This window comes from Impatiens glandulifera, chromosome 9 (assembly GCF_907164915.1).
Source record: "Impatiens glandulifera chromosome 9, dImpGla2.1, whole genome shotgun sequence".
In the NCBI taxonomy this organism is placed as follows: domain Eukaryota; kingdom Viridiplantae; phylum Streptophyta; class Magnoliopsida; order Ericales; family Balsaminaceae; genus Impatiens; species Impatiens glandulifera.
Window position 1 is genome coordinate 29,829,989 of NC_061870.1, and position 26,574 is coordinate 29,856,562.

Here is a 26,574-nt window from a genome sequence, read left to right on the forward strand (position 1 = left end):
TGGTTGGTCCAGTTTTTAGTCGGTTACAGGAGTTCGTTCGGACATAGTAAATAAATAAAAGTAGTGTTAAATATTTAGAATTTTGATGATCCAATCGAGCAATCTAATGGTATTAATTTTGACTCGAATCACAGTTGGTGTGTGAATTATTGCAGAGCTCTCTACAATTTAACTAGTTAAGATTTTTGTTTGAATTTCTCTCATATAATGAAACAAGTATTCTATTTAAATAAAAAAAATTGTCATTGATATTATAATCCACAATTAAATGTGAACTTTGTATTAGTAAATTTTAAGGTGCTAGAAAGGACTTTAGTAACTCACTACAATTTAGTTGACGGAGTCTCATGTAAATCCATGCTAAATTTAATGTATCTATGTATGCTTAATTTTATTATTTACTATTTTGTTTAGTTTTATTGTGGCATAGCAAGATGAAAATAATAATTATTAGGCAATTGTACAATGATAGCCAAAGCTGAATAATTGTTATTTCCATCTTTCTTTCACACTGAGATAACAACTAAACCATGTTACAATCAATAAAATTAAGCATACAAAGACACAATAATTAAAATGTGAAAAATCTAACGATGATAAAAAAAAAAAATCGAAAAAAAATTTTTGAACCCCTCTGCCTTTAAAAGCACATATTCAATATATTAAAGTAAGTTACATCAAAGTTTATTTTAGAATACAAAAACTTTACCGTACATGACTAAGAAGAAAAGATTTAACCAAGATTACAGAGAATGCCACACGAGGATTCACATGTGATTCGAACTAAAACCAATATCGTTCATTGCACGGAAAGTCTAAATATCTAATTCTTACTTTTATTTAAAAATGTATATTTATAATTGTCCTGTTCCCTAAACAAATATATCTTTAAGAAGACTTTTATTTAGTTTGGTCTAAGCCAATCAGATGAACAGGACAAAACACTTCTAACTTTATAATATGGAGATTTGTGTAATGTGATCATTTAAAATAATATATATATATATTGCATATACATATATACTATAATTAATGACAGCCTTTTTTTTACTCTTACAAAAAAACATTTAAGGAGGTACTCGCAAAAAGATGGTAAAGCAAAACAGAAAAAAAGTATGGTTTAAGGTTTAATTAATGGACATGTCTATCTATTCATCATGAAAACTATTTATTTCAACATACTAGAACCTATAGTCACCTTTCTAAGTCCTGATTCGGCCTTCTTCTTCCAAACCGATCACTCCTTCAACCTTAAATTAATTATTTTTAGGATTCATATAATATAAAATGTGATAAAAGCACTATGTTGTTTACATAAATTTAAGAACATATAAGTGAAGAAGAAGAGTAATCTAGTTGTAGTCAAATCAAAATACAATTCCAGAGAATAATTGATTGAAAGATCAAATCTGACAATAGGAAACCCGGATTCCGCAAGGAATAATTTTGTTTTTTAAACATGACAAAAGAAATGACAAAATCCATGAATGATGACATTTCATTAAACAATAGTAATAATAATTAAAGGGCAGGAAATTTTCCTGCCACAGGTTTGTTTGTGTCCATTATTATTTCTTTCCTCAAATGGGGGAAGATATTGCATCCTCCTTGGAATTTAATTAAGATTCCTATCTACCAAACAACATTCAATCGAATCTTTTAAAAGGATGAGCTTCAAAATCACCCCCCACCCCTAACAATTATCAATGAAAATAAAAACAATGCAAAAAGGAGCATATTCTCAACCTTGCATGAATGAGATCCTGCAAAGAAAACACTCATCATATTCATGGCTTCACTAACTCAACAGTGGGAAGTGGTGGAGGAGCAGCACCACCAGTCGTAGGCCTACAAAATCACCACATCATCATTAATCAACAAAGACCCACTTCGTAAGGTCCTAACACTTAAAAACCAACAAATACTTACAATCCGACAAAGACTTTAAAGGCATCATAAAGTCCCCATTGAGCTCCAGTGAGGGTTCCAATCATAACAATACGTAGAGGAAGACCCCTGGTAAATAGACCCCAGACACCAAGCTTCTTCACAGCCTACACGTCAAGTCAACATTCACATATCTCATGTTTAGAATTATTTAGAAAATCCACTTTAAAACCAAGACTGTTATAAAAGTAGAACTCACATCACCAACTGTGCCTCCCTTGGCATTGTTAAGGAATGACACGAGATTATCAGCAGGATGCGAAACAATAGCGCAAAGAACACCAGCAACATAACCACCAGCAAAGCTCACACCAAGCTGCAATGACTTGCTGCATTCACTTTTTGGCACCGGAATAGCATTCTTGTAGATCAACTCCACAATGGTCTCAAAAGAAGCAAACTTCATCATGGTATCTGCACCACCACCAACACCACTCAATTCAATAATCCACAAGTTTGTTCATAAGCAATGTTACGTTTAACTAGACTAATTCTCTTATTTAGGCCAACTTACATGGAATCTGACGTCCCCAAAGTGGAACAATCCCCTTGTATAACCTACACAATAAACATTGAATTAGACAATGTATGCTGTAAACAAAAAGAATCCTATATATGTTTCTTAACTGACATACATACATACCCAAGAACACCTTCAGATTTGACGAATTTAGGAAGTCCATCCGACAATCCCCTAGCAAAACCAGGTTGAGTCTGAACACGAACCTTGACGGCTTCAAAAGGGCAAAGAGCAACATCTGCTATGACTTCAGCGGAAGCTGAACCGGCAAGGTAGATAAGAGTCTTGTACTTGGTGGCATATTCAGGTCCAGCAATATCAGAATAGTACTTCTTAAAAAATTCATAGAAGCCGAATTTGCAAGCACCCTGAGCACTGTAACCAAGTAGTGTAGGTACCCATCCCCTAAAGAATCCTTTTACTCCCTGTTCCTTGAGTAACACTCCAAAACCAGACGAGATGCTCTTGTATTTTGTTGGGTCAATCTACAAAGAACATAAATTGAAGGAAACTCTAACAATTGACTTAACAACGCATTATGCAATAATATTCAGGAAATACCACATTACAAATCATTAGATTTTCATTTCACCTCGTTGACAGACAATCCGATAATAATAATAATAACACAAGTCAAACACGAAACAAAATAAATTCCATGGAATTGAGAATAGTTGAGATCTAATTTGATCAAGAATAAAGAGATAAACAAGAAAATCAGATCTATTATGAATAATAATAATAAAGAGAGATCAGATCTGGTAAGAAAGGATGGATACCTGCATATTACACTTGACAAGGTCAAGGGGAGTAACGGTCATGTGAGTAAGACCGCAGCTGAGGATTCCGCCGACGGTACAGGCGGCGTAGAACTGAGGAGAATACATCTCGATCTTACCTGATTCCTTGGGAGCGGGAATAAGGAAGTTGGTGTTGTTATTGGGAAGCCTGGATTCATTTCGGGAGAGAGAGGAAGTGTTGTTGAGGGTTGTTCTCTGGAGCACTAGGGTTTTGGAGGAGGCAGAAGAAGAGTAAAGGTAGGAAGGGATGAGAGATCGGCGAAAGTCATCGGAGAACGCCATTGAAGAACAGAACAGAACAGGCAAATGAAAGAGAGAGAGAGAGAGAGAGAGAGAGATGACAAAATGGATGGGAGAGGAGAGAGAAAGTATGAAAGAAGGAATCGAGTTCCTCCGCACCCCCGACTTTCTCTCTTCTAACGCAGATGACAGAAGGACCAACGCTAACTGCGTTATAAATAAGGCCACCAATCAAATTTTGTCACAAATACCCCTGTCTCATCATATCAATTTTCTTTTTTTTTCTTTTTTTTTTTTTTTTTTTAAGAATCAAACACATCTCTTCATATATTTTTATTGTTCTAGTGACCCTTTTATTTTTTTTTTACAAAAATATTTTTACCACGTTATGCGAAGGCAGCTAGCGCGAAGTGAAAAAGTTCTTTATATAAATACTTAAATTTTTTTTATTTCGTTATTTTTCTTTCTCTCTCTTAGACCGACGACGACGGTGGCGAAACTCTAAATGAACATATCATACAGATCGATACCAAAACTCTCGTTCTAATATCATGTGTTCATCATACGGATCGATTTATGTTCTTATTTCCATTATCTTCATCTTCAAATCCTAAACTTGTTCTTATTATTCATATTGGTTCATATTTTATTCATCTTATTGTTCATATTGGTTGTTCATATCGTCGATGATGATATTTGCAGATAATATTGTCGATGATCATATGTGTTCCGTTTTAGGAAATATTCATTTTTCGCTAAGGACTTCACGTTTCGCAAAGTACTTCGCATTTTGATAAGGGTCGAGATTTTTTATTATTTATAGTTAATCATGACTTCATTTGGGGATGTATCAACATTACTCATGGTTTTGAAAAGAATGTTTCGGATATAGTAAACCTTTATTTTTAACATATTTTTGTCAAAAAAATGTATTTTAATTTTTTGTTCATTCCCCATTTAGTTGTTGTGAAGGAAGCAATTGAAGCACTAAGAAGGAACAACATTGATTCTTTTGTCCAGGACCTTCGAGATAATAGGTGATGCTTCTTTTCCACTAGCTTCCAATTAGAATTTCCTTGGGTGCTTAACGCTAAAAGAAAGACTTATGTTGATGCTGCAGTGGTGGTCTTTTCCAGAAGGAATCGAGATTGCAAAAATTTGGTAAGCTTCAAAGATAGTTTTTATTTTAATTTTTAATCTTACATTCTGTTGTTTCTGATGGGTAAGTTGAATTTGATCTATGTTGGATAAAGGTGTTATTGTATATATTTGTGATAGCAAAGGTGTTCGTGACATTTACGACACTAATGGAAACAATGCATTGGCAGCCACTGAGCCACTTGTTGTGTTGCTTATAAACAGATGTAACCAGTCCCGGGAACCAGGGAAAAAGAGGAGTAATGTTGCTGATTATGAATATGATGATGATCATCATCATGATCAAGAAGAAAACTCATCAAGAAGAAGAAAAAGAAGAAGAGATGAACTTGAACTTTATTATGGATTGCCATGAATAATAGCTCCATGGTTCCATTGGGCAAAGTGTCTATGCTGATTGATTAATCGATTGAGTTACGTATTTGTGATCAGATTCATCCATTACACATAAAAGTTATAGATTTATATATACAAATATATGTTATTCTATTTGATTAATTTCAATTGTTAGACAAAAATGTGTTATTGTATTAGTAGTATACCTTATCATTAGTATACCTTATCAAAATATGAACAACTTTGGGATATTACAAGTGTAGATATTATTATAATACATGTTTTAATTAATTACTGCATAGTAAGTTGCTTTGCCCTACCCAAAAGTTGAACAAATCCAAACTATCAAGAACACACATAAACAACATACACAATAAGAACACATCAACATACATATTTATTAACTAATTTCTCATCATCCTTAAATCAATAACAATCTTTCCATGACTCTTCATCTGATCAGGATCACTACTAATCAAGAACGAATCAGCACCGAGCCTCTCAATCGCCTCATTCTTCTTGCTAATCGAAGTACTAATAACAGTCACATTAGTACCAAAAATCTTGGCAAATTTAACCGCACAATGACCTAACCCACCAAGACCCACAACACCTAAATTGGTTCCTGGCTTATCCAAACCAAAGTACCTTAAAGGACTATAAGTTGTAATTCCAGCATAGAGAAGAGGAACAACCGCATCAAGAGGAAGATTGTTAGGTATTTTGACAATGAAATGTTCATCTGATACCATGATGTCTGAATATCGTCTAGAATATTTCAACTGCAATAAAAAACATGAATGGATAAATAATACTATTGAAGTTCATGCAATTATTCATCAAATATGCGAAAAGGGAAGGCCCTTCGCAAAACGGGAAGGCCCTTTGCAAAACGGGAAGACCCTTCGCGAAACAGAACCGAATGAGAGCATCATGGTGGTGGTGATTCATAATCAAATCAGAATAAGAACCGGATGTCCCATTCATTTAAATAAACAAACGTATCAGTTGTCACAGTGCTCGTGCTCGTTGTGCTCATTGTGGTGTCCGTCGTCAAAGATCGTCGCCGCCGTTTAGGGTTAGAGAGAATGAGGAGAAGAGCGGAAAGAGAGAGAAGGAGAAGAAGAGAAATGAAAAAAAGATGCCCAAGTTATATTAAATAGTAAGGGTATTCTGAACTTTTCACACTTTTCTTTTCCCCGTTACGCGATGAATATGTTTTCGTCAAAAAAATAAAGTGGTCACTAAATTAATAAAAATTATTAGGTGACTAAACATGCAAATAAAAACATCTTTATGATCATTTCGTCAAATTTCTCATTTCAATTCTTATTGCTCCGTCCATTTTGTGTTTTTTATTACCAAATACTACGAGATCTATCATTTTTATTATATATATATATATATATATATATATTTATTCTTTATATTAATCTCTCTTATTTAAAATTAATATTTTTGTATTGACCCAATATAAAGATTTTTTTTATATTTATTTATTTATTTATTTTACAGTTGGGCCTGTTTGGAAATACATATAGATGAGGTGGGAATTGAGTTTATACGGACAAATATTATTAATATATATATAATTAAAATATTTTTTTAAATATTTTTTTTTCTAAACTAATAACCCAATAAAATATAAAAAAATGTTTATAAATAAGATTTTTTTACCAAACCCATATCTAGTTGAGTTACCAGATTGGGCAAATATTTTAGTTAGAATAATAAAGTAAGTTTTTTTATATTTATTTTTCTCTCATAATAATATAAAAAGTAACGATAGAGAGCATATAAATTTAGTGTTATAATATAATTTTTATCTCTACTATTTGATTTAAGTCCAGTCAGTGATGTACCATTTGTAACACAAAATTCTCCATCTCTATTATTATACTAATATAAATTGATTTATTAATATATTAAAAGTTAGAGTGGTTTAAAATAGGTGTCATAAATATTTGGCATCATATTAGCAGATTCATACAAAAAAAAAAAATACATTTTTTAACTACTTTAGTAAGTTCTTTATTATTTTAAACATAAACCAACACTGTTAAGGGTATGTTGCTCAAATGGCGAGAGAAGAGTAAAAATTAAAGATGACAGTTTCAATTAACTTAACATCCCCAAAACCAAAAAGAATAAAATTGAATAAATAAATTTAAACCTAAACGAATATTTGATGGATATTGACAAATGTGTCTCAACAATGCAGAATACTAAGACAGGTATCATAAGATGAATAGCTTACATTTGTTTGTTTAATCCTGTAAAATTAGCTAAGGCAAATTTGGTTTATATTAATTGTTGTTAAACAACTGTAGCATATGTCTTTTTGTAACAACTTTTTATGATTTCCCAAAACCAGCAGCAGCGCTTCTTCTTTGTCGTGTTGCTATTCTTTCCGGGCTTGGAAGTCCAGTCTTGTCTTCATACTTCTTCTCCAATTCCTGTCAACAACCATATACAATAACATTAAAGTCGTCTATTCGTAACATCAAATTATCACAATTCTTCACTTTTATGGTTGAGAAATATTATTAGATTGGGGATGCAATTTACCAACCTCCAGCTCAGTTCGAATAATGTCAAGAACTTCTTCTGTCATTCGTTCGAAGAAAAGAACTCCCTGCAAAAGGATGTAAATTAGGGCCTTGTTTAATCAAGGGTTATTTCGATTTACCAAGTAAAAAAAGGTGTTAATCCAAATAACTTGCAACATTTTAAATTACTAAATATAAATGATATTTTAGTCATTTAATCCCAAATAATCAACCATAAATGGAAACTGGATATATGAAGATGAACCTGCAAATGGTCAAATTCATGCTGAAAAACACGGGCAGGGAGGCCTGACAAGTTGACATTAAATCTCTTTCCAGTAATGTCCAATGCATCAATCTCCACAGATTCTGGTCTCTGAAAAGTGAAGATAGAAGAACATCACCCAAGATCAAGTTAGAAGAGAAATTTTCATTACAATCATTGTCATCGCAAATGGCAAAAGTCTCTTCGAAATGAATAGTAGAAACATAAAATATATAGGTGTTATTACTACTCTAGGGAGATAACTGTATGGCATTACCAAATAAATTTCAGATGCACAAGAGAGTCAGTATACCTCCACAGCTGCAATAATCTCTGGGAAAGACAAGCAACCTTCACTAAACAATGTCCTCTTTTTAGAAGATCCATTGATTCTTGGATTTACAAGAACAACCTCTTCTCCTTCCCCTCGTTCCCCAACTAGATTAAACACCATAAGCTGAACATTAATTCCAACTTGAGGTGCCGATAGACCAATACCATCAGTTCTGAAGAAAAACAGAAACAGTTACAGCTCATAGTGCCTTCAATTGTCTATTGTTAATTTTGGGAAACCAGAGCATCTGCTTGTTGTGGGCGAAACTAACATTTTCTTTTAATGCAAGTTTTGAATCCAAGGTATACCATTGTGTACATTAGGGCATAAATTCACGTGGGTTATTTGGGATTAATTTCATATAACCCAATATCCCAACAATGATCCACTCATCAATCACATCATTCAAATCATTAACCAAAATACTTCTATTTCCTTTTAACAAAAATATTATTTATTCATTATATATTTATACCTTTAACATCATTTTACCCAAATAACCTGATTTTCAATAACCTACATCAAACAAGGTTATTTGGAAATAACAACTTAGTTATTCAAATAACCCTAGATCAAACAACACCTAGATCTCTAATTATGACACCAGACTCCAATATCATGAAATGATAATAGTAAACTAATTGCTCAATAATCAGGAAATTAAACCAAATATCTCTAAGCTCACACAGAGGCAAATTCCAAAAATACAAATTAGCGAGAAATCATTGCTGGATAATAAGGATATGAACATTTGCAAGTTCCAATCATCTTTAAGCTCATACAGAATAAAGTTTCAATCTTTGGCAGTTCTGCAAAATGTTACTTATACTTCATATTTATGACTTATGAACATGTTGTTGAGGGGGCAAAAGGCTTAATAACAATGAACAAACATTTCATGGCTTTATCAGTGATGAAACATATATGAATTAGGACTATGACATACTTGTACATCACATCAAACATCTCATTCACCAGCTTCTTTAACTGAGCATCAAATGTGACAATTCTCTTGTTTCTAGCTCTTAATAAAGGGTCTGGATATTCCAAAATCTTGAGAGGCTCTTCAAAGGACAAATCTGCAGCTATACCACAAAATGAACAAGAGAGATGAACAGAAAAATATGCTCAATCACCAATCACCACTAGATGCAAAAGATCAAAACTTGGCTCAGAGATAAGAGAGATAGTAGGTGTAACACTTACTGGAAGCTACTTCATCTTCTCTAGATGAAAACTCTCTTTTAGCAAGTGCCCTGACTTGAAATTGAGTATGAATAGGTCGTTTTGGTTGGAAGATAGACTGGCCGACAGAAGAGAAGCTGCGGTTGGTGGACATATTCTCAACCTTGCATGAATGAGATCCTGCAAAGAAAACACTCATCATATTCATGGCTTCACTAACTCAACAGGGGGAAGAGGAGGAGGAGCAGCAGCACCAGTCGTAGGCCTACAAAATCAGCACATCGTCGTTAATCAACAAAGACCCAATTCGTAAGGACTAACACTTCAAAACTAACAAATACTTACAATCCGACAAAGACTTTAAAGGCATCATAAAGTCCCCATTGAGCTCCAGTGAGGGTTCCAATCATAACGATACGTAGAGGAAGACCCCTGGTAAATAGACCCCATACCCCAAGCTTCTTCACAGCCTACACGTCAAGTCAACATTCACATATTTCATGTTTAGAATTTTTAGAAAATCAACTTATAAAGACAAGACTGTTATAAAAGTAGAACTCACATCACCAACTGTGCCTCCTTTGGCATTGTTAAGGAATGACACGAGATTATCAGCAGGATGAGAAACAATAGCGCAAAGAACACCAGCAACATAACCACCAGCAAAGCTCACACCAAGCTGCAATGACTTGCTGCATTCACTTTTTGGCACCGGAATAGCATTCTTGTAGATCAACTCCACAATGGTCTCAAAAGAAGCAAACTTCATCATGGTATCTGCATCACCACCACAACCACAACTCAATTGAATAATTCACGAGTTTGTTCATAAGAAATGTTATGTTTAACTAGACTAATTCTCTTATTTAGGACAACTTACATGGAATCTGACGTCCCCAAAGTGGAACAATCCCCTTGTATAACCTCCACAATAAACATTGAATTAGACAATGTATGCTGTAAATAAAAGAATCCTATATATGTTTCTTAACTGACATACATACATACCCAAGAACACCTTCAGATTTGACGAATTTAGGAAGTCCATCCGACAATCCCCTAGCAAAACCAGGTTGAGTCTGAACACGAACCTTGACAGCTTCAAAAGGGCAAAGAGCAACATCTGCTATGACTTCAGCGGAAGCTGAACCGGCAAGGTAGATAAGAGTCTTGTACTTGGTTGCATATTCAGGTCCAGCAATATCAGAATAGTACTTCTTGAAAAATTCATAGAAGCCGAATTTGCAGGCACCCTGAGCACTGTAACCAAGTAGTGTAGGTACCCATCCCCTAAAGAAGCCTTTTACTCCCTGTTCCTTGAGTAACACTCCAAAACCAGACGAGATGCTCTTGTATTTTGTTGGATCAATCTACAAAGAACATAAATTGAAGGAAGGTCTAACAATTGAGTTAACGCAATATGCAATAATATTCAGGAAATATTATATTACAAATCATTAGATTTTCATTTCACCTCGTTGAGAGACAATCCAATAATACTAATAATAACACAAGTCAAACATGAAACAAAATAAAATAGAGATAAAGATCAAAATTCCATGGAACTGAGAATTGTTGAGATCTATTTTGAATAATGAGATTTTTTTTGTTAGATTTATTGGATTAATATATATAAATAATGTGACTATTTTTATTTGGAACTCAATAAAAACAAGGTGATCATTAAGTATTTATCATTTATAATAGATTAAATAATAAATAAATAAATAATATAAGGGTTGTGGTTTCGATAGAGTGAGAGTTTTTATTTTCTCATTAGAGAGAAAGAAGAAAATCACTTATTATAGAATTGGAAAACCCACTGTCATTATTCAAAGATATTCTTCAGGTATGTTTCCACTTATTTAATCAATTCATGGGCATCGATATTTACATGTATATTGAATATACATGTTAGATTTTATCTATAGGATTATAGATTAAGATTATAAAGGAAATCTAACAAGTTATTTAAAATCATGAATTTAGGAATAAAAAAAATCCTACATTGGTAAGAAAGGATGGATACCTGCATATTACACTTGACAAGGTCAAGAGGAGTAACGGTCATGTGAGTAAGACCGCAGCTGAGGATACCACCGACGGTACAGGCTGCGTAGAACTGAGGAGAATGCATCTCGATCTTACCTGATTCCTTGGGAGCGGGAATAAGGAAGTTGTTGTTATTGGGAAGCGATTCATGTGGGGAGAAAGAGGAAGTGTTGTTGAGGGTTGTTCGCTGGAGAACTAGGGTTTTGGAGGAGGCGGAAGAAGAGTAAAGGTAGGACGGGATGAGAGATCGGCGACAGTCATCGGAGAACGCCATTGAAGAACAGAACAGGCAAATGAAAGAGAGAGAAAGAGAGATGACAAATGGATGGGAGAGGAGAGAGAAAGTATGAAAGAAGGAATCGAGTTTCTCCCCCGACTTTCTCTCTTCTAACAGACATATAAGGGAACTCATTCGTGTCTTACCTACTTTTAATACAATTTTTTTTAAACTAACTACTTTTTTTTCGTTCACATTACTTAAAAGAGAAAGTTCTCTACTAAAGAGACATATCGCTATCTTGAATGATGGATGCATAGGAAGTATTTATCATAAACATATTATACTTCACTTTAAAAACTAAGTTATATTTTAGTTTGTCCACATCAATATTATCATAGACAATGACAACTAATTCGTCATATATAGCATTTCAGGGTACATTCACACCACGACATGAACTTGAGACAAAAGAACTAACACAACCATCATCAGTTTTCCAGTCTCCATTAAAGAGGAGAAAAACACTTACATACATGTGATCTGCAATTGATAAAAATTCACAAAAGTCAGTGTTAATTGTGCAAAATGCATCTGTCGCAGGCAGAATTGCATCTGTCGCAGGCGAAAAATGCATTTGTCGCAGACGAAAAATGCATCTGTCGCAAACGATTAAGACGAATAATGTTTATTCGTCTGCGACATATGCAATTTCGCCTGCGACAAATTCATCTTCACCTTCGTCAGATGTATATTCCACCGTAAAACCATTAAACCACGCTCTAAAACCATTCAGCCACCACCGAACCCTACTTTAAACGATAAAACTCTAAATGTTGAAGATGAAAACACCTAACAATCAGCATGAAACGACGGAAACACAAGAAAACAAACCTGAACTGTTGAAGACGGCGTTGCCTTGGCTCCCGGTTCCTAGTTTTGTTACTGCGATCACGAGAGAGAAGAGGAAAACTGAAAGGGGCGAGAAGGTTGGGAGAGGGAGGGAAAATGATAAAAGAAATGGGAAATTTGACTAAATGACCCTAGAGATAGAGTTATTTGACCTGGTGGCAAATAAAAACTTTATTTGCTCTCGTGGTCATTTTTATTTTTTTGAACGAAATTACCCTATTCGCGTAAAAGATTTTTTTATATAAATACTTAAATTTTTTGATTTCGTCATTTTCTTTCTCTTTCTTCCCTCTCTTCTCGCAACGGCACGGCAGCTGCGGAACCACGGCGAAACCTTAAACCTAAACGAACACATTATACAGATCGACGACGAAAACACGTTCTAATATCAGGTGATTGAATCGATTTATGTTTTATTTTCATTATATTCATCTTCAAACCTAAACCATGAGGTTTTCTTATTATTCATTTTATTGTTCATTGTGGTTGTTCATTTTGTCGATGATGAAGTTGATATTGCTCTGATTCGGTTCCGTTTCAGGGAAGATCCATTTTATTCTCGCGATTTCACGTTTCGCGAAGGGCTTCACGTTTCGCGAAACGGCACGGTCGGCACGCAAAGGCACATCGCGTTACGCGAAGCGGCAGTGTACTTAGATTTGTGTAAAACATTTTTTTGCTTAATTTCTAATGTCATACTCTTCAAATAATAATTTTTTGCTTAATTTCCTTTTGAAATCGAACATTACAATCTCATTTATGTAGCAAGTGTGTATGATTTGTATAGTGTGAATGTTTTTACATGTTGTTTTGTAATTTCATTGGGTGGTTCTTTATCCTTATTTGGTATGTTGCTTAAACGATTATTTTATATACAAATCTAAAATAAGTTACGTAAAAATAAAATCTCATCTTCTCGGGACCATAAGACAATATGTGAGTGTGTATGTTTTGGGTAAAATGGGCAAGAGTTGGCTTGGATGTTAAGGTGCAAAAAAGCTAGAGAAAGTGAAGAAGGAGGGTATTGGCCAAAGAAGAAAAAAGAAACATTGAAGAAAAACTTGCTTTTATAAAGAATGGTGATGACAACAATTACTCATTCCAATTTTCCATTACACAACAGAAGCAACAAAAACAGCCTTATATAAATACATCTGCAGTGAAAGAAAATGATTGAAGAAAATCTAAATACAACTCTTTGCCGCTTCGCGTGCCGACCGTGCCGCTTCGCGTGCCGACCGTGCCGCTTCGCGTGCCGACCGTGCCGCTTTGCGTGCCGACCGCGCCGCTTCGCGTGCTGACCGTGCCGCTTTGCGTAACGCGATGTGCTGCTTCGCAAAACGCGAAATACTTAGCGAAACGCGAAGTGAATCTTCCTTGAAACGGAACCCTATATGATCTGCAAATATCATCATCGACAAATATGAACAATAAGATGAACACAAATATGAACCAATATGAACAGATTAAATTAATTTATGGTTAGGGTTTGATTAAGAACAACATAAATCGTTTAAATTAAAATAATAGAAATAAGAACAGTACGATGAACATCGATTCATGAACAAATATGAATAATAAAAACAAATTAAATTGATTTAGGGTTAGGGTTTGATTAATAATAACATAAATCGTTTAAAATGAAGATAATAGAAATAAGAACAGTATGATGAACATTTGAATGTTAGGGTGTTAGAATTTTCTTATCTTTGATGTTTCTGATGTTGGCGTAATCTTCACCGCCGCCGTCGAACAAGAGCAAAAAAAAGAAAAGAGAAAAAGGAAATGAATGAAATGAAAAAATTTAGGTATTTATATAAAACCCTAATTCACTTCGCGAAACGCGAAGTCTTTCGCGTTACGCAAAGAGGGTAATTTCGTCCAAAAAATAAAAGTGAGTACGAGAGCAAATAAAATTATTATTTGCCACCAGGTCAAATAACCCTATTTTTAGGGTCATTTAGTCAAATTTCCCAAAAGAAATGGAGAGAACGATCCCAAATAAACTGAAATTGGGATTTTTTAATTTTTTTTATTTAAGGACAAAATGGACTTTTCAATGAACAAAAGGTTATATTTGCAAAATTTATATATCCTAGGCTAAATTTGGAAATTACATTATTATCAGGGTTATTTCGTCAAATTTATCTTCTTAAACTACCCACATTTTTCACTCTAAATCATTAATTAACATTTTAATTACTAATCTTTCATATTAAATTCAATAATTACTTTATTTTATAATTATATATAATTAAAATTAATAATATATATATATATATTTTTTATTTAATTTTATAAATATAATATATATAATTAAAATTAAACATTATAAATTAAATAATTCATTTAAATATTATAAACTATAATAAAATATTACATAAAATTTTAATATCATATATTAAAATAAAATATATTATATTATATAAATATTAAAATAACACATATATTACATAAATATTAAATTAACACATATCTTTTGTTGGTATTTAATTTTATAAATATAATATATATAATTAAAACTAAACAACAGTAAATTAAATAATTAAAATAAATATTATAAACTAAAATAAAATATATAACATTAAACATTAAATAAAATAAATTATATTAAACCTTAAAATAAATTACGTAAACCTTCAAATATTTATAAAAGTATCAATTTAAAAAACTTTAAAATAAAATAAATTACATAAAATTTAAATTATTGATAATATTTTACATGTTTACATAAAATATACATATTATGATTAATATTTATGTAATATATATTTTATTTTAATATTTATATAATATAATATATTTTATTTTAATATATAATATTAAAATTTTATGTAATGTATTTTATTTTAGTTTATAATATTTATTTAAATTATGTAATTTAAAATGTGTAATTTTAATTATATATTATATTTATAAAATTAAATTAAATAAAAATAAAATATATGTGTTATTTTAATATCTATGTAATATATTTTATTTAATATATGTATTATTAATTTTAATTATATAAAGTAATTATTGGATTTAGTGTGGAAGATTAATTTGTCTCATAAATTATGTGAGTAATGTAATTGAACTTATAAAATATAATTTTTCTCTCTTATTCGCATTTAAGTCTAACCAGTGTTTTCATATCATTCCTAAGAGATCTAACATCACACGTGTTAAAAAAATGTTAACTACTTTGGTAAATTATTTATTTATTTTAAAAATAAACCAGCCGCCGCTCATAAGGTGGGGAGGATAGTCAACATTATGTCGAAAGTCATCGATGTCAGAGCTATCTTTCCATACAAGGGACAAAAGTGTTAGCGAACTATCTTTCCATACGAGGGACAAAAGTGTTAGCGAACTAACACAACCCCGTAACACGAGCACCCTTCTTGCATATCCATACAAGATCCGAGTAGGCAGGTCGAGATCCTACAAGGTACCTACTACTCTCCACGTTCGGTTACGCTCAAATGGCAAGAGAAGAGTGAAGTTAAAGATCACAGTTTCAATACTACTTACCTTCCCAAAAACCAAAAAGAATAAAATTAAATAAATAAATTTAAACCTAAACTATATTTGATGGATATTGACAAGTGTGTCTCAACAATGCAGAATACTAAGACATGAATCATAAGATGAATAAGAGACATTTGTTTAATCCTGTCTAAGGCAAATTTGGTTTATATTAACTGTTTTTTAAACAACTATAGCATGTCTTTTTGTAACAACATTTATGATTTCCCAAAACCAGCAGCAAAGCTTCTTCTTTGTCGTGTCGCTATTCTTTCGGGGCTTGGAAGTCCAGTCTTGTCTTCATACTTCTTCTCCAATTCCTGTTAACAATCATATACAATAACATTAAAGATGTATATTCCATGTAACATCAAATTATCATAATTGTTCACTTTTGTGGTTGAGAAATATTATCAGATTGATTATGCAATTTACGAACCTCCAGCTCAGTTCTAATACTGTCAAGAACTTCTTCTGTCATTCTTTCGAAGAAAAGAATGCCCTGCAAAAGGACGTAAATTAGGGCCTTGTTTGATCAAGTGTTATTTGGACTTATTAAGCCAAAAAAGGGGTTAATCCAAATAACTTGCAACATTTTAAATTACTAAATATAAATCATATTTTAATCATTTAATTCCATATAATCCACCAATAATGGAAATTGGATATGTGAAGATGAACCTGCAAATGGTCAAATTCATGCTGAAAAACACGGGCAGGGAGGCCTGACAAGTTGACATTAAATCTCTTTCCAGTAATGTCCAATGCATCAATCTTCACAGATTCTGGTCTCTGAAAAGTGAAGATAGAAGAACATCACCCAAGATCACGTTAGAAGATAAGTTTCCATTACAATCATTGTCATCGCAGATGGCAAAAGTCTCTTCGAAATGAATAGTAGAAACATAAAATATATAGGTGTTATTACTACTCTAGGGAGATAACTGTATGGCATTACCAAATAAATTTCAGATGCACAAGAGAGTCAGCATACCTCCACATCTGCATAAATCTCTGGGAAAGACAAGCAACCTTCATCAAACAGTGTCCTCTTTTTAGAAGATCCATTGATTCTTGGATTTACAAGAACAACCTCTTCTCCTTCCCCTTGTTCCCCAACTGGATTAAACACCATAAGCTGAACATTAATTCCAACTTGAGGTGCCGATAGACCAATACCATCAGTTCTGAAGAAAAAACAGAAACAGTTACAGCTTATAGTGCCTTCAATTGTCTATTGTTAATATAGGGAAACCAGAACATCTGCTTGTTGTGGACGAACTAGAATCAAAACTAACATTTTCTTTTAATGCAAGTTTTGAATCCAAGGTATACCATTGTGTACATTAGGGCATTAGTTCACGTGGGTTATTTGGGATTAATTTCATATAACCCAATATCCCAACAATGATCCACTCATCAATCACATCATTCAAATCATCAACCAAAATACTTCTATTTCCTTTTAACAAAAATATTATTTATTTATACCTTTAACATCATTTTACCCAAATAACCTGATTTTCAATAACCTACATCAAACAAGGTTATTTGGAAATAACAACTTAGTTATTCAAATAACCCTAGATCAAACAACGCCTAGATCTCTAATTACTACACCATACTCCAATATCATGAAATGATAATAGTAAACTAATTGCTCAATAATCAGGAAATTAAACCAAATATCTCTAAGCTCACACAAAGGCAAATTTCAAAATACAAATTAGCGAGAAATCATTGCTGGATAATAAGGATATGAACATTTGCAAGTCCCAATTATCTTTAAGCTCATACAGAATAAAGTTTCAATCTTTGCCAGTTCTGCAAAATGTTACTTAATACTCATATTTATGACTTATGAACATGTTGTTGAGGGTGCAAAAGGCTCAATAACAATTTACAAACATTTCATGGCTTTGTCAGTGATGAAACATATATGAATTAGGACTATGACATACTTGTACATTACATCAAACATCTCATTCACCAGCTTCTTTAACTGATCATCGAATGTAACAATTCTCTTGTTTCTAGCTCTTAATAAAGGGTCTGGATATTCCAAAATCTTGAGAGGCTCTTCAAAGGACAAATCTGCAGCTATACCACAAAATGAACAAGAGAGATGAACAGACAAATATGCTCAATCACCAATCACCACTAGATGCAAAAGATCAAAACTTGGCTCAGAGATAAGAAAGATAGTAGCTTTAAACACTTACTGGAAGCAACTTCATCTTCTCTAGATGAAAACCCTCTTTTAGCAAGTGCCCTGACTTGAAATTGAGTATGAATAGGTCGTTTTGGTTGGAAGATAGACCGGCCGGCAGAAGAGAAGCTGCGGTTGGTGGACTGAAAACATGTAAGAAAGCGAAACAGGGGCCGTGAGAGGCGCGTAGATGGAAGCCATATGGCAGAAGCAGTGGCCATTCGCCAGTAACCACTCGAGCTCAAATAGCTAGAAGAAAGCGCTTAGCTTTTAGGTAATTCACCACTCTATAACGGAGATACTTGAACCATTTGGAGCCCGACCCGTAATCATCGGGTCCAAAATAGGAGCGATTTGACGGTATATTAAAAATGTAGGGACCAAAAGTGAAAAATGGTGAGTCAACTGTACCTAATCAAAATGATCTGTAACCGTAGTAAATATTCTGGCTTTTCTCCGATCAAGCCTCTCTCTCTCTCTCTATATATATATATATATCTACGGCGTAGTAAATCTCTCTCTCTCTCTCTCCTCTTCCAGTCCGATCAATCCTCCTGTAAGAAGCGGATTCGAAGTTCGAAAGGTGATCATCGATCTCTCTATTTCCTTTCATTTTTGCACGTTTTCTAAGATGAATCGACTATACTCAAGCGTCTACATGCATAATCATGCTATATCTGATTTGATCTCGAGATTTAGAGCTTGTTTTCTTCAAGATTCACCACCTTTGATGGTTATTATTATTTGATCCTCGATCCATTTGATTTATGTTGCCGCAGAGAACTTGAAATCTCAGAATCATTAGATTTAGATCTGAGGTTCATTTGTGTAAAGAACTGAGCTTTTATGTGCGTGTTCAATTTTGGATCCAAATTTCCTTGCTTTATTTGTCAGTGAGTTCGCCTGACTACTTTTACTTCTCAAACCAAACCATTGGAGATTCATTCCTTGCTTGTATTTCTTGTTCATTTACTCCTGTAATATCCAGATCTGACTTTGCTTTAATCATGTTCTGACCCATCATTTGCTGATTGAGTTTTTATTTATTCTTTCTGTCTGCATAATGGTTGTAAACATATCCATCATGTCTTTAATGGAGGTACTTAACATTGCAGGGAAGGTAAAGCTTAAGAACAATGGGGCTTACCTTCACGAAGTTGTTCAGCAGGCTTTTTGCCAAGAAGGAGATGAGAATTTTGATGGTAGGTCTCGATGCGGCTGGTAAGACCACCATTTTGTACAAGCTCAAGCTAGGAGAGATTGTCACTACAATTCCCACCATAGGTGAGTCCTCCCATTTGTATACCTTTCAAGCTTTTATCCTCTATTGGGCCTGTATACAGCTTGCTGAATGTTAACTATCTGTAGGATTTAATGTGGAGACTGTTGAGTACAAGAACATTAGCTTCACTGTGTGGGATGTTGGGGGTCAAGACAAGGTATATCCTATCATCTTTTGTTTGGTTTGGAAATACTGTTAGAGTTGGGAACATGACTGGGGCTTTAACACAGTTTCCTAAATTGATTACCCTCTATCTTTGTGACTGCATACCTGTTTTATTGCAAATTGCAATTGAACATGACTGGTGGAAGGATATAAAGTAATTGATGACTCTCTCCCAAATAAATAGCCTTATAGCCTGTTCCAAGTTTCTAAAACTAACTGGTTCTACTAATTACTTTAGATTATTGATATCTGGCTAGATTCTAAAACTAACTGGTTGTACTAATTACTTTCGATTAATGATATCTGTCTAGTTTCTCGAATGTTCTGACCTCTAAATGGTGTGTTTGCCTAATCCTTTGCTTCTTGGATACTATTTATGTTGGTTACAGATTCGCCCATTGTGGAGGCACTACTTCCAGAACACCCAAGGGCTGATCTTTGTTGTTGATAGCAATGACAGGGATCGTGTTGTTGAGGCAAGGGATGAATTGCATAGGATGTTGAATGAGGTATGCTTAATGCAATTAGTATCTCTATTGACTTTGCTATTCAAATTCTCCAATTTATTGTCAATTTTCTGGCTGGTCCTTTGTTTTTTTTACTTAACGATACTAGCCTTTTTATTATCTGTCATGTAAGCTATTCCATTGTTTCCCATATTAGCCCTTTTTTCTTGTGACATCTAAATATTTGTTCGTATTGGTTTGGCACAGGATGAACTGAGGGATGCAGTGTTGCTTGTATTTGCTAACAAGCAGGATCTTCCTAATGCAATGAATGCTGCAGAAATAACTGATAAGCTTGGTCTTCACTCACTTCGCCAACGTCACTGGTAATTGTTTCTTTCATTCTTTTTTGGTAGTAAAAGGTGGAATCAATTCAATCACTGAATATTTTATAATTGAATCACACTTTCGATCACTACAGGTACATCCAGAGCGCTTGTGCAACCTCCGGGGAGGGTCTATATGAAGGCCTGGATTGGCTATCCAACAACATTGCTAGCAAAGTAAGTTCTTCCTCTCCTGAAGCTATTTTTTCTTTCAACAAATAAAATACCAGAATAACCCTAATCGACTATCTATATTGCTTGTCGATACAGGCTTAGGCGAATGCGGTGCTGATGGGAGTTTATTATAGTTCAAAGGCGATATTTCAGATACCATCTTGACAATTATTATTTTTTTTGTGTATTGAAACTTCAAATTTTAATAGTGCCTGATGATGTAACTCTTCTTTATTGTACTTACTTTTGTGTGTTCTTTTAAATGTATCTGAAACAAATACAATTTCGTAATATTGCATTATCTCTTTTGACCTGTTGGTTTGGTAAAAGGGTTTTAGAAGTTATAACTATCAAATAATATTTCTTGGAATTATAACCAAAACATATAGCAAAGTTTTCAATTTTTTTCTTACAAGGAATTGCTGGAAACACAACATAGTAGATAATTTAATATAAATCTGACCATATAAAATCACTAGATATATATGGTTCATGAGTTATAATCATTACAACTCAGTCTTCTCAACATCAGATTTGAGAGCTTTACATTTGATAATTGAAAAGGATGATGAGAAGGCTCTTCCAAATTCTGGCTATTTCCAGTAATTACAGCAGCCTTTAAACCAAGCTCCTGTGCCAATTTTGCTGCTTTGTTTTCACATTGAATAACATCGTCGAAACATACATACCTTCCAAACGCTGTCTTGTCCATTGCTTCATAAAGAACGACGTGTGCATCAGCTAAACTTCCAACATCGACGGTTGCTAACAACCCGTTTGCGTACATCTCTTGAACTCCTGCAATCAGATCCCACCAAAATTGAGTTCGTAGTTGAAGAAAGAAAAAGGTAATAGTAATAGTAAAGTACCTTTTAGATAGGCAAAAGTTGCAGTGGGATTTCTATGGGAAACTTCAGGACCAGTAACTAGACCACCACAAATAGTGACCAGCCTTAGTCCACTCTTCTCAGCTATATTCCAAGCTGATTTCTCTGCTTTTAGTTTACCCAATGCATACCACAACTGTTTTTGTAAAACAAATTAAGTTAAGCTTGTCCGGTGGCTAAAGATTGGGATGATTATGAAAATGAATGTCGTTATAATAAGTGTACCTTCTTGTCCAAGCATACTGATTGGTCACTCCAACTATCGTGGTTAACTATGGTGGAAGGGTCAGTGGTCCTCTTCTCTTGCCAAAGGCAGGTCAAAAGTGATGAAGTGAGCACACAGCTTCTTACTGATGATGTTCTTGCGCATGCTTCCATGACATGCTCACAGGCTTTTAATTCAATATCAGCCATTGCTTTCTAACCAATCCGGATGTAAAGAATGTAAAAAATAAATTATTGTAAGATAGATGATGTCTGATATAGGATTAAGACAAGTCCTAGATTGGGTTGATATGTTATTGGAATAAGAAATTAATTTTGATATTTCAAATTAGTTTAGATAATTGATTAATTAAGCATAAGAAAGGACAGGTACAGTTTCCCAACTACCCCTTCCTTGGAAAAAAAATACCAACTACTTCTTAATTCTTATTCGTGAAAGAAATCATGCCACGCATCAAACCAGGAGACTTTTGATGATGTGAAGTAGCTTTGATTTTTATAATATTTTTTAATGAGTTGATTCCAACATTGACATTTCCACAAGATTGAGCCAGATACATTGACTCATGATAAACATGAAAAATGATACATTACCATATTTTGTTTATCAATCATTTTAAATAATTTATTCATATCTACTCATCAACTAAAATACTCAATTTCTTAAAAAAATATACTTTTTTTTAAATATTAATAATCTCAAAATCTTTTCACTGCATAAAAATAATAAATTGTTTGCTCCCAATTTTTCTTTTTACAGTTTTAACATTATCCATCAAATCAAACTCATGAAATTTGTCTCTGAAACTCTTAAAATAAAAATAGCAGGAATTTGGTTTAAGCTTTAATAGACTATCAATTAAAATAGACAACTATCCACTATGATGGGTACATGAATTTAATTAATATTACCTTCTGATACACTCTCACTTTTTTATGTAGGGTTATTTAGGATTTTTAATAGGGTTTTATTTGAAAAAATTGTTCTATTTTATTGTATTTAAAAATTTAATATTTTATTGAATGAATTTAGAGTTTAGAAACATCAAACAAGTTCAAAGTCTATGATGGTTGCAACTTGCAAGTTAATTAAGACTTTGAAAAGAATTTAATTGTTCCTAAAGTAATATTTAAATATCAAATACACAAACTTCCAAGAAATTAAATCTCCCAACTCCTTAAACTTTAATATATAGAGAGTGGGTCATATAATCTTTTAAAGAAAATAAAAAAAGATTTGTACTTATTAAGAAAATATATAGCAAACCAATCATGTTTTTAATGTTAAAATATTATTTCTAAAAATAATAAATAAATTATTTGGCTAATCAATCTAGTTTAAGAAAATGAGGAGTGTTTAAAGGTTGATCATATAATAACCAGATGATGAATTCTTAATTATCTGATCTTAAAAGGTGGATGAGGGTTTACTTTAAATTATATAAAAAGATTTATTTATTTATTCAATTCAAAGAAGCTATGTATGGGAGATGAAGGAAAGAGATGAGACTGACCGAATAACCAGAAAGGCCGGCGGGATCAACGAAAGCAGAGGTATGGAAAATTCCACGGCAGCCATTAAAAGCTTCTGATAGGCTATCAATATCATTAATATTCGCCATAACTGCTGTCATCATGCTCGTGCCATTTTTATCAATCTCTCTTAGCTTCTCCATGTCCTCTGCAAGTTATTGCATATAGTTAAAGACTAATTCGCTACAAATGAAAAAGTTCAGGGGCTTATGTTGTTTTTTTGACACGAGGAATGTTGAGTCAGTTAGTTAGGGAGAAAATTGAGGAAGAATCTCGAGAATCATTCAACACGGTAAAATGATGATGCGAAGATCACATAAATGAATTCAGTCGTATAACAGATTCAATGATCAATGATGAATGATCAATCAACAAAGAGAGACGATCAGAGCTGTTTCTGAATAATTAATTCGATCCTAGCTAGCAGTTTCTAAATGAATTAATAACTTTCGCACATCAATGAACTCAGTCGTGTAACAGATTCAATGATCAATCAACAAAGAGAGACGATCGGAGCTGTTTCTGAAGAATTCGATCCTAGCTCGCAGTTTCTAACTAACTAGATATAAATTGAATTGAATCGGCTGAGTGAGTACCTTGATTAGTGACTAGAACACGGACGGAGTAACCGTTAAGCAAGAGACGATTGACAATAGAGAGGCCAAGGAATGATACACCGCTGGTAACGCAGACGAGCTTTTCTGTATCGTCATCTGGTTGAATATTGGGGCGCTGATCGTTGAATCTATCTTCTTCTTTTCTCCGATGGACGGCGGAGCAGGACAACAGCATCCGCCGGAGTTCTTCAATCACAACGCTCTCTTCATCAAATGGATTTATGATCCCCATTTCTCTCACACGTCTCTCTTACTTTCTCTCTCTCTCTCTCTTTCTAGTAAGCTCGCTAAGCAAATCGTACGTAAATATATTTATGAAGAGACCGGTGGTGGAAGGTTTATCGCAACACAATAAAAACACCCCCTACATTTATTTACTTACTTACCCTATTTTTTTTCAATAATTGTTTTTATTTATTTAAAATATAAAATCAATATAATAAATATAATAATAATTAATCTAATTTCAAATTTACTATAAGTTCTATCCACGATTATTTATTTTTTTCTCCTAATTATTTTTTATTATCTTTCACTTACCATATATATATAATAATAATATATTATTACTTTTTATATTTTATCTTAATATTTATATATATATATTTTTTTTTTTTAAATAAATTTTATTTCTTAATAATAAAATATATATATATATATATATATATAATATACATAATGAGATAAAAAAAATTAATTAAGAGATATAAAAAATTAAATATAATATATATATATAATAAGAGAGAAAATATTTAAATAAATTAGAGAGAAAATATGATAATTATTATTAATTTTTTGTATTCCAAAATAAAAAATAATTAAATATAAATGTTTACTAGGTTTTAATAGATGAAAAGTCAAATAAATTATTCAGGAATCATTTAATTCCTTCAAAATTGGGGAAATTAAACTCATCCTTTATCTTTATTATTATTTCCTTTTTATTCTTTATCCACTCTTTCTATTTTTTTTGTTATTATTATTTTTTTTTTTCATATTTTTTTACCGATTCTATTTCTCATATAATTATAATACATATAATTTTGTATAATATTCATTGAAAATAAAAAACTTATAATCCTCATTTCTCACATGTCACCACCTACATTTAATTATTTACTTACTTACCTTATATTTTTTTAATTAATGGCATAATTGTATTAATACAAATATTTAATTTAATTACTTAGTTAAAATTTTAATTTACTGAAATATAATAATTATATTATTCATATAGATATTTTATTTATTTATTTATTTATAAATTTTTAAATTATAAAATTGAAAAGAAGAGGTCCAAAATTCAAACTCTAACTCAATATAAGGGAAGGATATTGTCTATATTATGAGTTGAAAAAAATATATTTGTTTTTCACTGGAATTATGATATAACCTCTTATTTTTTATTTTTTATTTAATTTATTGCTTAATAATTCTTAAAATAGAAAAAAAAAAAATACACTTGAAATATTAAATGAGGAGTGATAGAGTGAGGGAATTTGGTGAGGGAATGACGTGGCATCACCTTCATTGGTTGGAAAATGTAAAAGTGGGAGGAAAGAGAAAAAAGAGAAAAAATATTTGATTTTTTCAGCGAACAAGATTATGCCACATCATTCCCTCACCAAATTCCCTTACCAAATTCCCTCACCTAATCATTTCTCATATTAAATATATAATAATAATTTTTAAATGAAATTGAATGGTGGATATGGGCAAGTGTTAGGGAGGGTAGCTAAAATTGGTGTATGGTTTATCATGTGACCGCTAGTACTCGCCTAACATCTTTCTATAAGTTAGATGGAAGATATTTCTACCTCTTTTCTAGTTTAGAATATTCCAGATACATCTAATAATTTAATTCTTCAAAAACAAAAATACTTCATTTTTAATTCTTCATAAATACTTATTGTTTTTTTTATACAAGAGTTTTTAAATACCATCACCGACATTATTCTCCATCAATAATAACTTAATCGTAGAGACATAAATAATAAATTTTCACTTAAATAATATGTTATTCTATTTGATAAATAGTACAATTAATTTTGTTTATAATATTTTAATACATATAATTTACTAAATTCAAAAATAAATAAATATTTATAAAGCTAGAAATTTATTTGTCTGGTTCATTTATTTTGTTGATAATGACAAATTATAATTAAAAAATAATATTATTATATATATATATATTTTTTTTTAAATTATTATTTTCTCTCAAATTTGTTAGATATATACCCTAAATTTTAATTAGTTTTTTTTAGTAATACTAAATTTTAATTAGTATTTTACAGCAATTTCATTTTAGCGTATATACGAAATAATTTTCATTTATTAAACTGCTATTATAAAATTACACATTTAATCTACACAAATTATTACCATCAATTAATTCAATGGGAGATTACAAGCTTGTGTATAGATTCTTTATGTGAGTCAGATTGGTTAAATATTCAAATATATTGGGATAGTTATTTAATTTATTTGAAATTTTTACATTAAGTGTGTTTAATTCAAGTAATTGCTCAAGCTTATTCTTCTTATTTATTCTAAATTATTAAACTTATTCAACAAAAACAAGTTAAAATTAATTTACCAACTCTCGTCCTATATGAAAATGAA

General features: G+C 32.2%; 7 protein-coding genes across 7 annotated transcripts; 1 reads left to right on the forward strand and 6 right to left on the reverse strand.

Moving 5' to 3' along the window:
- Positions 1-1,472: 1,472 nt before the first annotated feature.
- Positions 1,473-3,711, reverse strand: LOC124913982 (mitochondrial phosphate carrier protein 3, mitochondrial-like). Its single transcript, XM_047454438.1, has 6 exons — positions 3,247-3,711; positions 2,591-2,952; positions 2,462-2,505; positions 2,147-2,361; positions 1,930-2,054; positions 1,473-1,848 (listed from the first exon to the last, which is right to left on the reverse strand). Exons 1-6 carry the CDS (start codon positions 3,547-3,549, stop codon positions 1,788-1,790), a joined length of 1,110 nt encoding a protein of 369 aa, XP_047310394.1. The 5' UTR covers positions 3,550-3,711; the 3' UTR covers positions 1,473-1,787.
- A 1,694-nt stretch (positions 3,712-5,405) lies between these two features.
- On the reverse strand, positions 5,406-5,753 carry LOC124916180 (8-hydroxygeraniol dehydrogenase-like). Its single transcript, XM_047456909.1, has one exon. The coding sequence runs from the start codon at positions 5,751-5,753 to the stop codon at positions 5,406-5,408; it is 348 nt and encodes a 115-aa protein (XP_047312865.1).
- A 1,602-nt stretch (positions 5,754-7,355) lies between these two features.
- On the reverse strand, positions 7,356-9,533 carry LOC124916182 (peptide deformylase 1B, chloroplastic-like). Its single transcript, XM_047456910.1, has 6 exons — positions 9,356-9,533; positions 9,096-9,234; positions 8,129-8,321; positions 7,816-7,926; positions 7,574-7,636; positions 7,356-7,457 (listed from the first exon to the last, which is right to left on the reverse strand). The coding sequence occupies exons 1-6, from the start codon at positions 9,531-9,533 to the stop codon at positions 7,356-7,358; spliced, it is 786 nt and encodes a 261-aa protein (XP_047312866.1).
- On the reverse strand, positions 9,420-11,768 carry LOC124913983 (mitochondrial phosphate carrier protein 3, mitochondrial-like). The gene is made up of 6 exons (XM_047454439.1): positions 11,364-11,768; positions 10,343-10,704; positions 10,215-10,258; positions 9,897-10,111; positions 9,680-9,804; positions 9,420-9,599 (listed from the first exon to the last, which is right to left on the reverse strand). Exons 1-6 carry the CDS (start codon positions 11,658-11,660, stop codon positions 9,539-9,541), a joined length of 1,104 nt encoding a protein of 367 aa, XP_047310395.1. The 5' UTR covers positions 11,661-11,768; the 3' UTR covers positions 9,420-9,538.
- Positions 11,769-16,145: 4,377 nt separating this feature from the next.
- LOC124914739 (peptide deformylase 1B, chloroplastic/mitochondrial-like) lies at positions 16,146-18,512 on the reverse strand. The gene is made up of 6 exons (XM_047455341.1): positions 18,248-18,512; positions 17,987-18,125; positions 17,020-17,212; positions 16,707-16,817; positions 16,465-16,527; positions 16,146-16,345 (listed from the first exon to the last, which is right to left on the reverse strand). Exons 1-6 carry the CDS (start codon positions 18,453-18,455, stop codon positions 16,244-16,246), a joined length of 816 nt encoding a protein of 271 aa, XP_047311297.1. The 5' UTR covers positions 18,456-18,512; the 3' UTR covers positions 16,146-16,243.
- Positions 18,513-18,679: 167 nt separating this feature from the next.
- LOC124914080 (ADP-ribosylation factor 1-like) lies at positions 18,680-21,008 on the forward strand. Its single transcript, XM_047454559.1, has 7 exons — positions 18,680-18,817; positions 19,350-19,518; positions 19,603-19,673; positions 20,071-20,190; positions 20,395-20,513; positions 20,609-20,690; positions 20,784-21,008. The coding sequence occupies exons 2-7, from the start codon at positions 19,371-19,373 to the stop codon at positions 20,787-20,789; spliced, it is 546 nt and encodes a 181-aa protein (XP_047310515.1). The 5' UTR covers positions 18,680-18,817; positions 19,350-19,370; the 3' UTR covers positions 20,790-21,008.
- A 122-nt stretch (positions 21,009-21,130) lies between these two features.
- LOC124914081 (cinnamoyl-CoA reductase-like SNL6) lies at positions 21,131-24,248 on the reverse strand. The gene is made up of 5 exons (XM_047454560.1): positions 23,929-24,248; positions 23,314-23,480; positions 21,800-21,994; positions 21,557-21,710; positions 21,131-21,485 (listed from the first exon to the last, which is right to left on the reverse strand). The coding sequence occupies exons 1-5, from the start codon at positions 24,179-24,181 to the stop codon at positions 21,178-21,180; spliced, it is 1,077 nt and encodes a 358-aa protein (XP_047310516.1). The 5' UTR covers positions 24,182-24,248; the 3' UTR covers positions 21,131-21,177.
- Positions 24,249-26,574: the final 2,326 nt, after the last annotated feature.

What these genes read in the sequence shown, in the direction of transcription:
- LOC124914739 (XM_047455341.1), bottom strand. Translation starts at nt 18,455, where the DNA reads ATGGCCACTGCTTCTGCCATATGGCTTCCATCTACGCGCCTCTCACGG. An exon ending in AGATTTATGCAGATGTGGAG is followed by an intron (nt 16,818 to 17,019) that starts GTATGCTGACTC and finishes TTCACTTTTCAG; the next exon opens with AGACCAGAATCTGTGAAGAT. An exon ending in ATGAATTTGACCATTTGCAG is followed by an intron (nt 16,528 to 16,706) that starts GTTCATCTTCAC and finishes GTCCTTTTGCAG; the next exon opens with GGCATTCTTTTCTTCGAAAG.
- LOC124916180 (XM_047456909.1), bottom strand. Translation starts at nt 5,753, where the DNA reads ATGGTATCAGATGAACATTTCATTGTCAAAATACCTAACAATCTTCCT.
- LOC124916182 (XM_047456910.1), bottom strand. Translation starts at nt 9,533, where the DNA reads ATGAGTGTTTTCTTTGCAGGATCTCATTCATGCAAGGTTGAGAATATG. An exon ending in AGAAGATGAAGTAGCTTCCA is followed by an intron (nt 9,235 to 9,355) that starts GTAAGTGTTACA and finishes TTTGTGGTATAG; the next exon opens with CTGCAGATTTGTCCTTTGAA. An exon ending in ATGTTTGATGTGATGTACAA is followed by an intron (nt 8,322 to 9,095) that starts GTATGTCATAGT and finishes GTTTTTCTTCAG; the next exon opens with AACTGATGGTATTGGTCTAT.
- LOC124913982 (XM_047454438.1), bottom strand. Translation starts at nt 3,549, where the DNA reads ATGGCGTTCTCCGATGACTTTCGCCGATCTCTCATCCCTTCCTACCTT. An exon ending in TTGTCAAGTGTAATATGCAG is followed by an intron (nt 2,953 to 3,246) that starts GTATCCATCCTT and finishes TGTTCTTTGTAG; the next exon opens with ATTGACCCAACAAAATACAA. An exon ending in AGGGAGGCACAGTTGGTGAT is followed by an intron (nt 2,055 to 2,146) that starts GTGAGTTCTACT and finishes CTTGACGTGTAG; the next exon opens with GCTGTGAAGAAGCTTGGTGT.
- LOC124913983 (XM_047454439.1), bottom strand. Translation starts at nt 11,660, where the DNA reads ATGGCGTTCTCCGATGACTGTCGCCGATCTCTCATCCCGTCCTACCTT. An exon ending in AAATCTGAAGGTGTTCTTGG is followed by an intron (nt 10,259 to 10,342) that starts GTATGTATGTAT and finishes TTTATTGTGGAG; the next exon opens with GTTATACAAGGGGATTGTTC. An exon ending in AAGGAGGCACAGTTGGTGAT is followed by an intron (nt 9,805 to 9,896) that starts GTGAGTTCTACT and finishes CTTGACGTGTAG; the next exon opens with GCTGTGAAGAAGCTTGGGGT.
- LOC124914081 (XM_047454560.1), bottom strand. Translation starts at nt 24,181, where the DNA reads ATGGGGATCATAAATCCATTTGATGAAGAGAGCGTTGTGATTGAAGAA. An exon ending in TGTTCTAGTCACTAATCAAG is followed by an intron (nt 23,481 to 23,928) that starts GTACTCACTCAG and finishes AATAACTTGCAG; the next exon opens with AGGACATGGAGAAGCTAAGA. An exon ending in CCGGCCTTTCTGGTTATTCG is followed by an intron (nt 21,995 to 23,313) that starts GTCAGTCTCATC and finishes CGGATTGGTTAG; the next exon opens with AAAGCAATGGCTGATATTGA.
- LOC124914080 (XM_047454559.1), top strand. Translation starts at nt 19,371, where the DNA reads ATGGGGCTTACCTTCACGAAGTTGTTCAGCAGGCTTTTTGCCAAGAAG. An exon ending in TGCATAGGATGTTGAATGAG is followed by an intron (nt 20,191 to 20,394) that starts GTATGCTTAATG and finishes GGTTTGGCACAG; the next exon opens with GATGAACTGAGGGATGCAGT. An exon ending in TCACTTCGCCAACGTCACTG is followed by an intron (nt 20,514 to 20,608) that starts GTAATTGTTTCT and finishes CGATCACTACAG; the next exon opens with GTACATCCAGAGCGCTTGTG.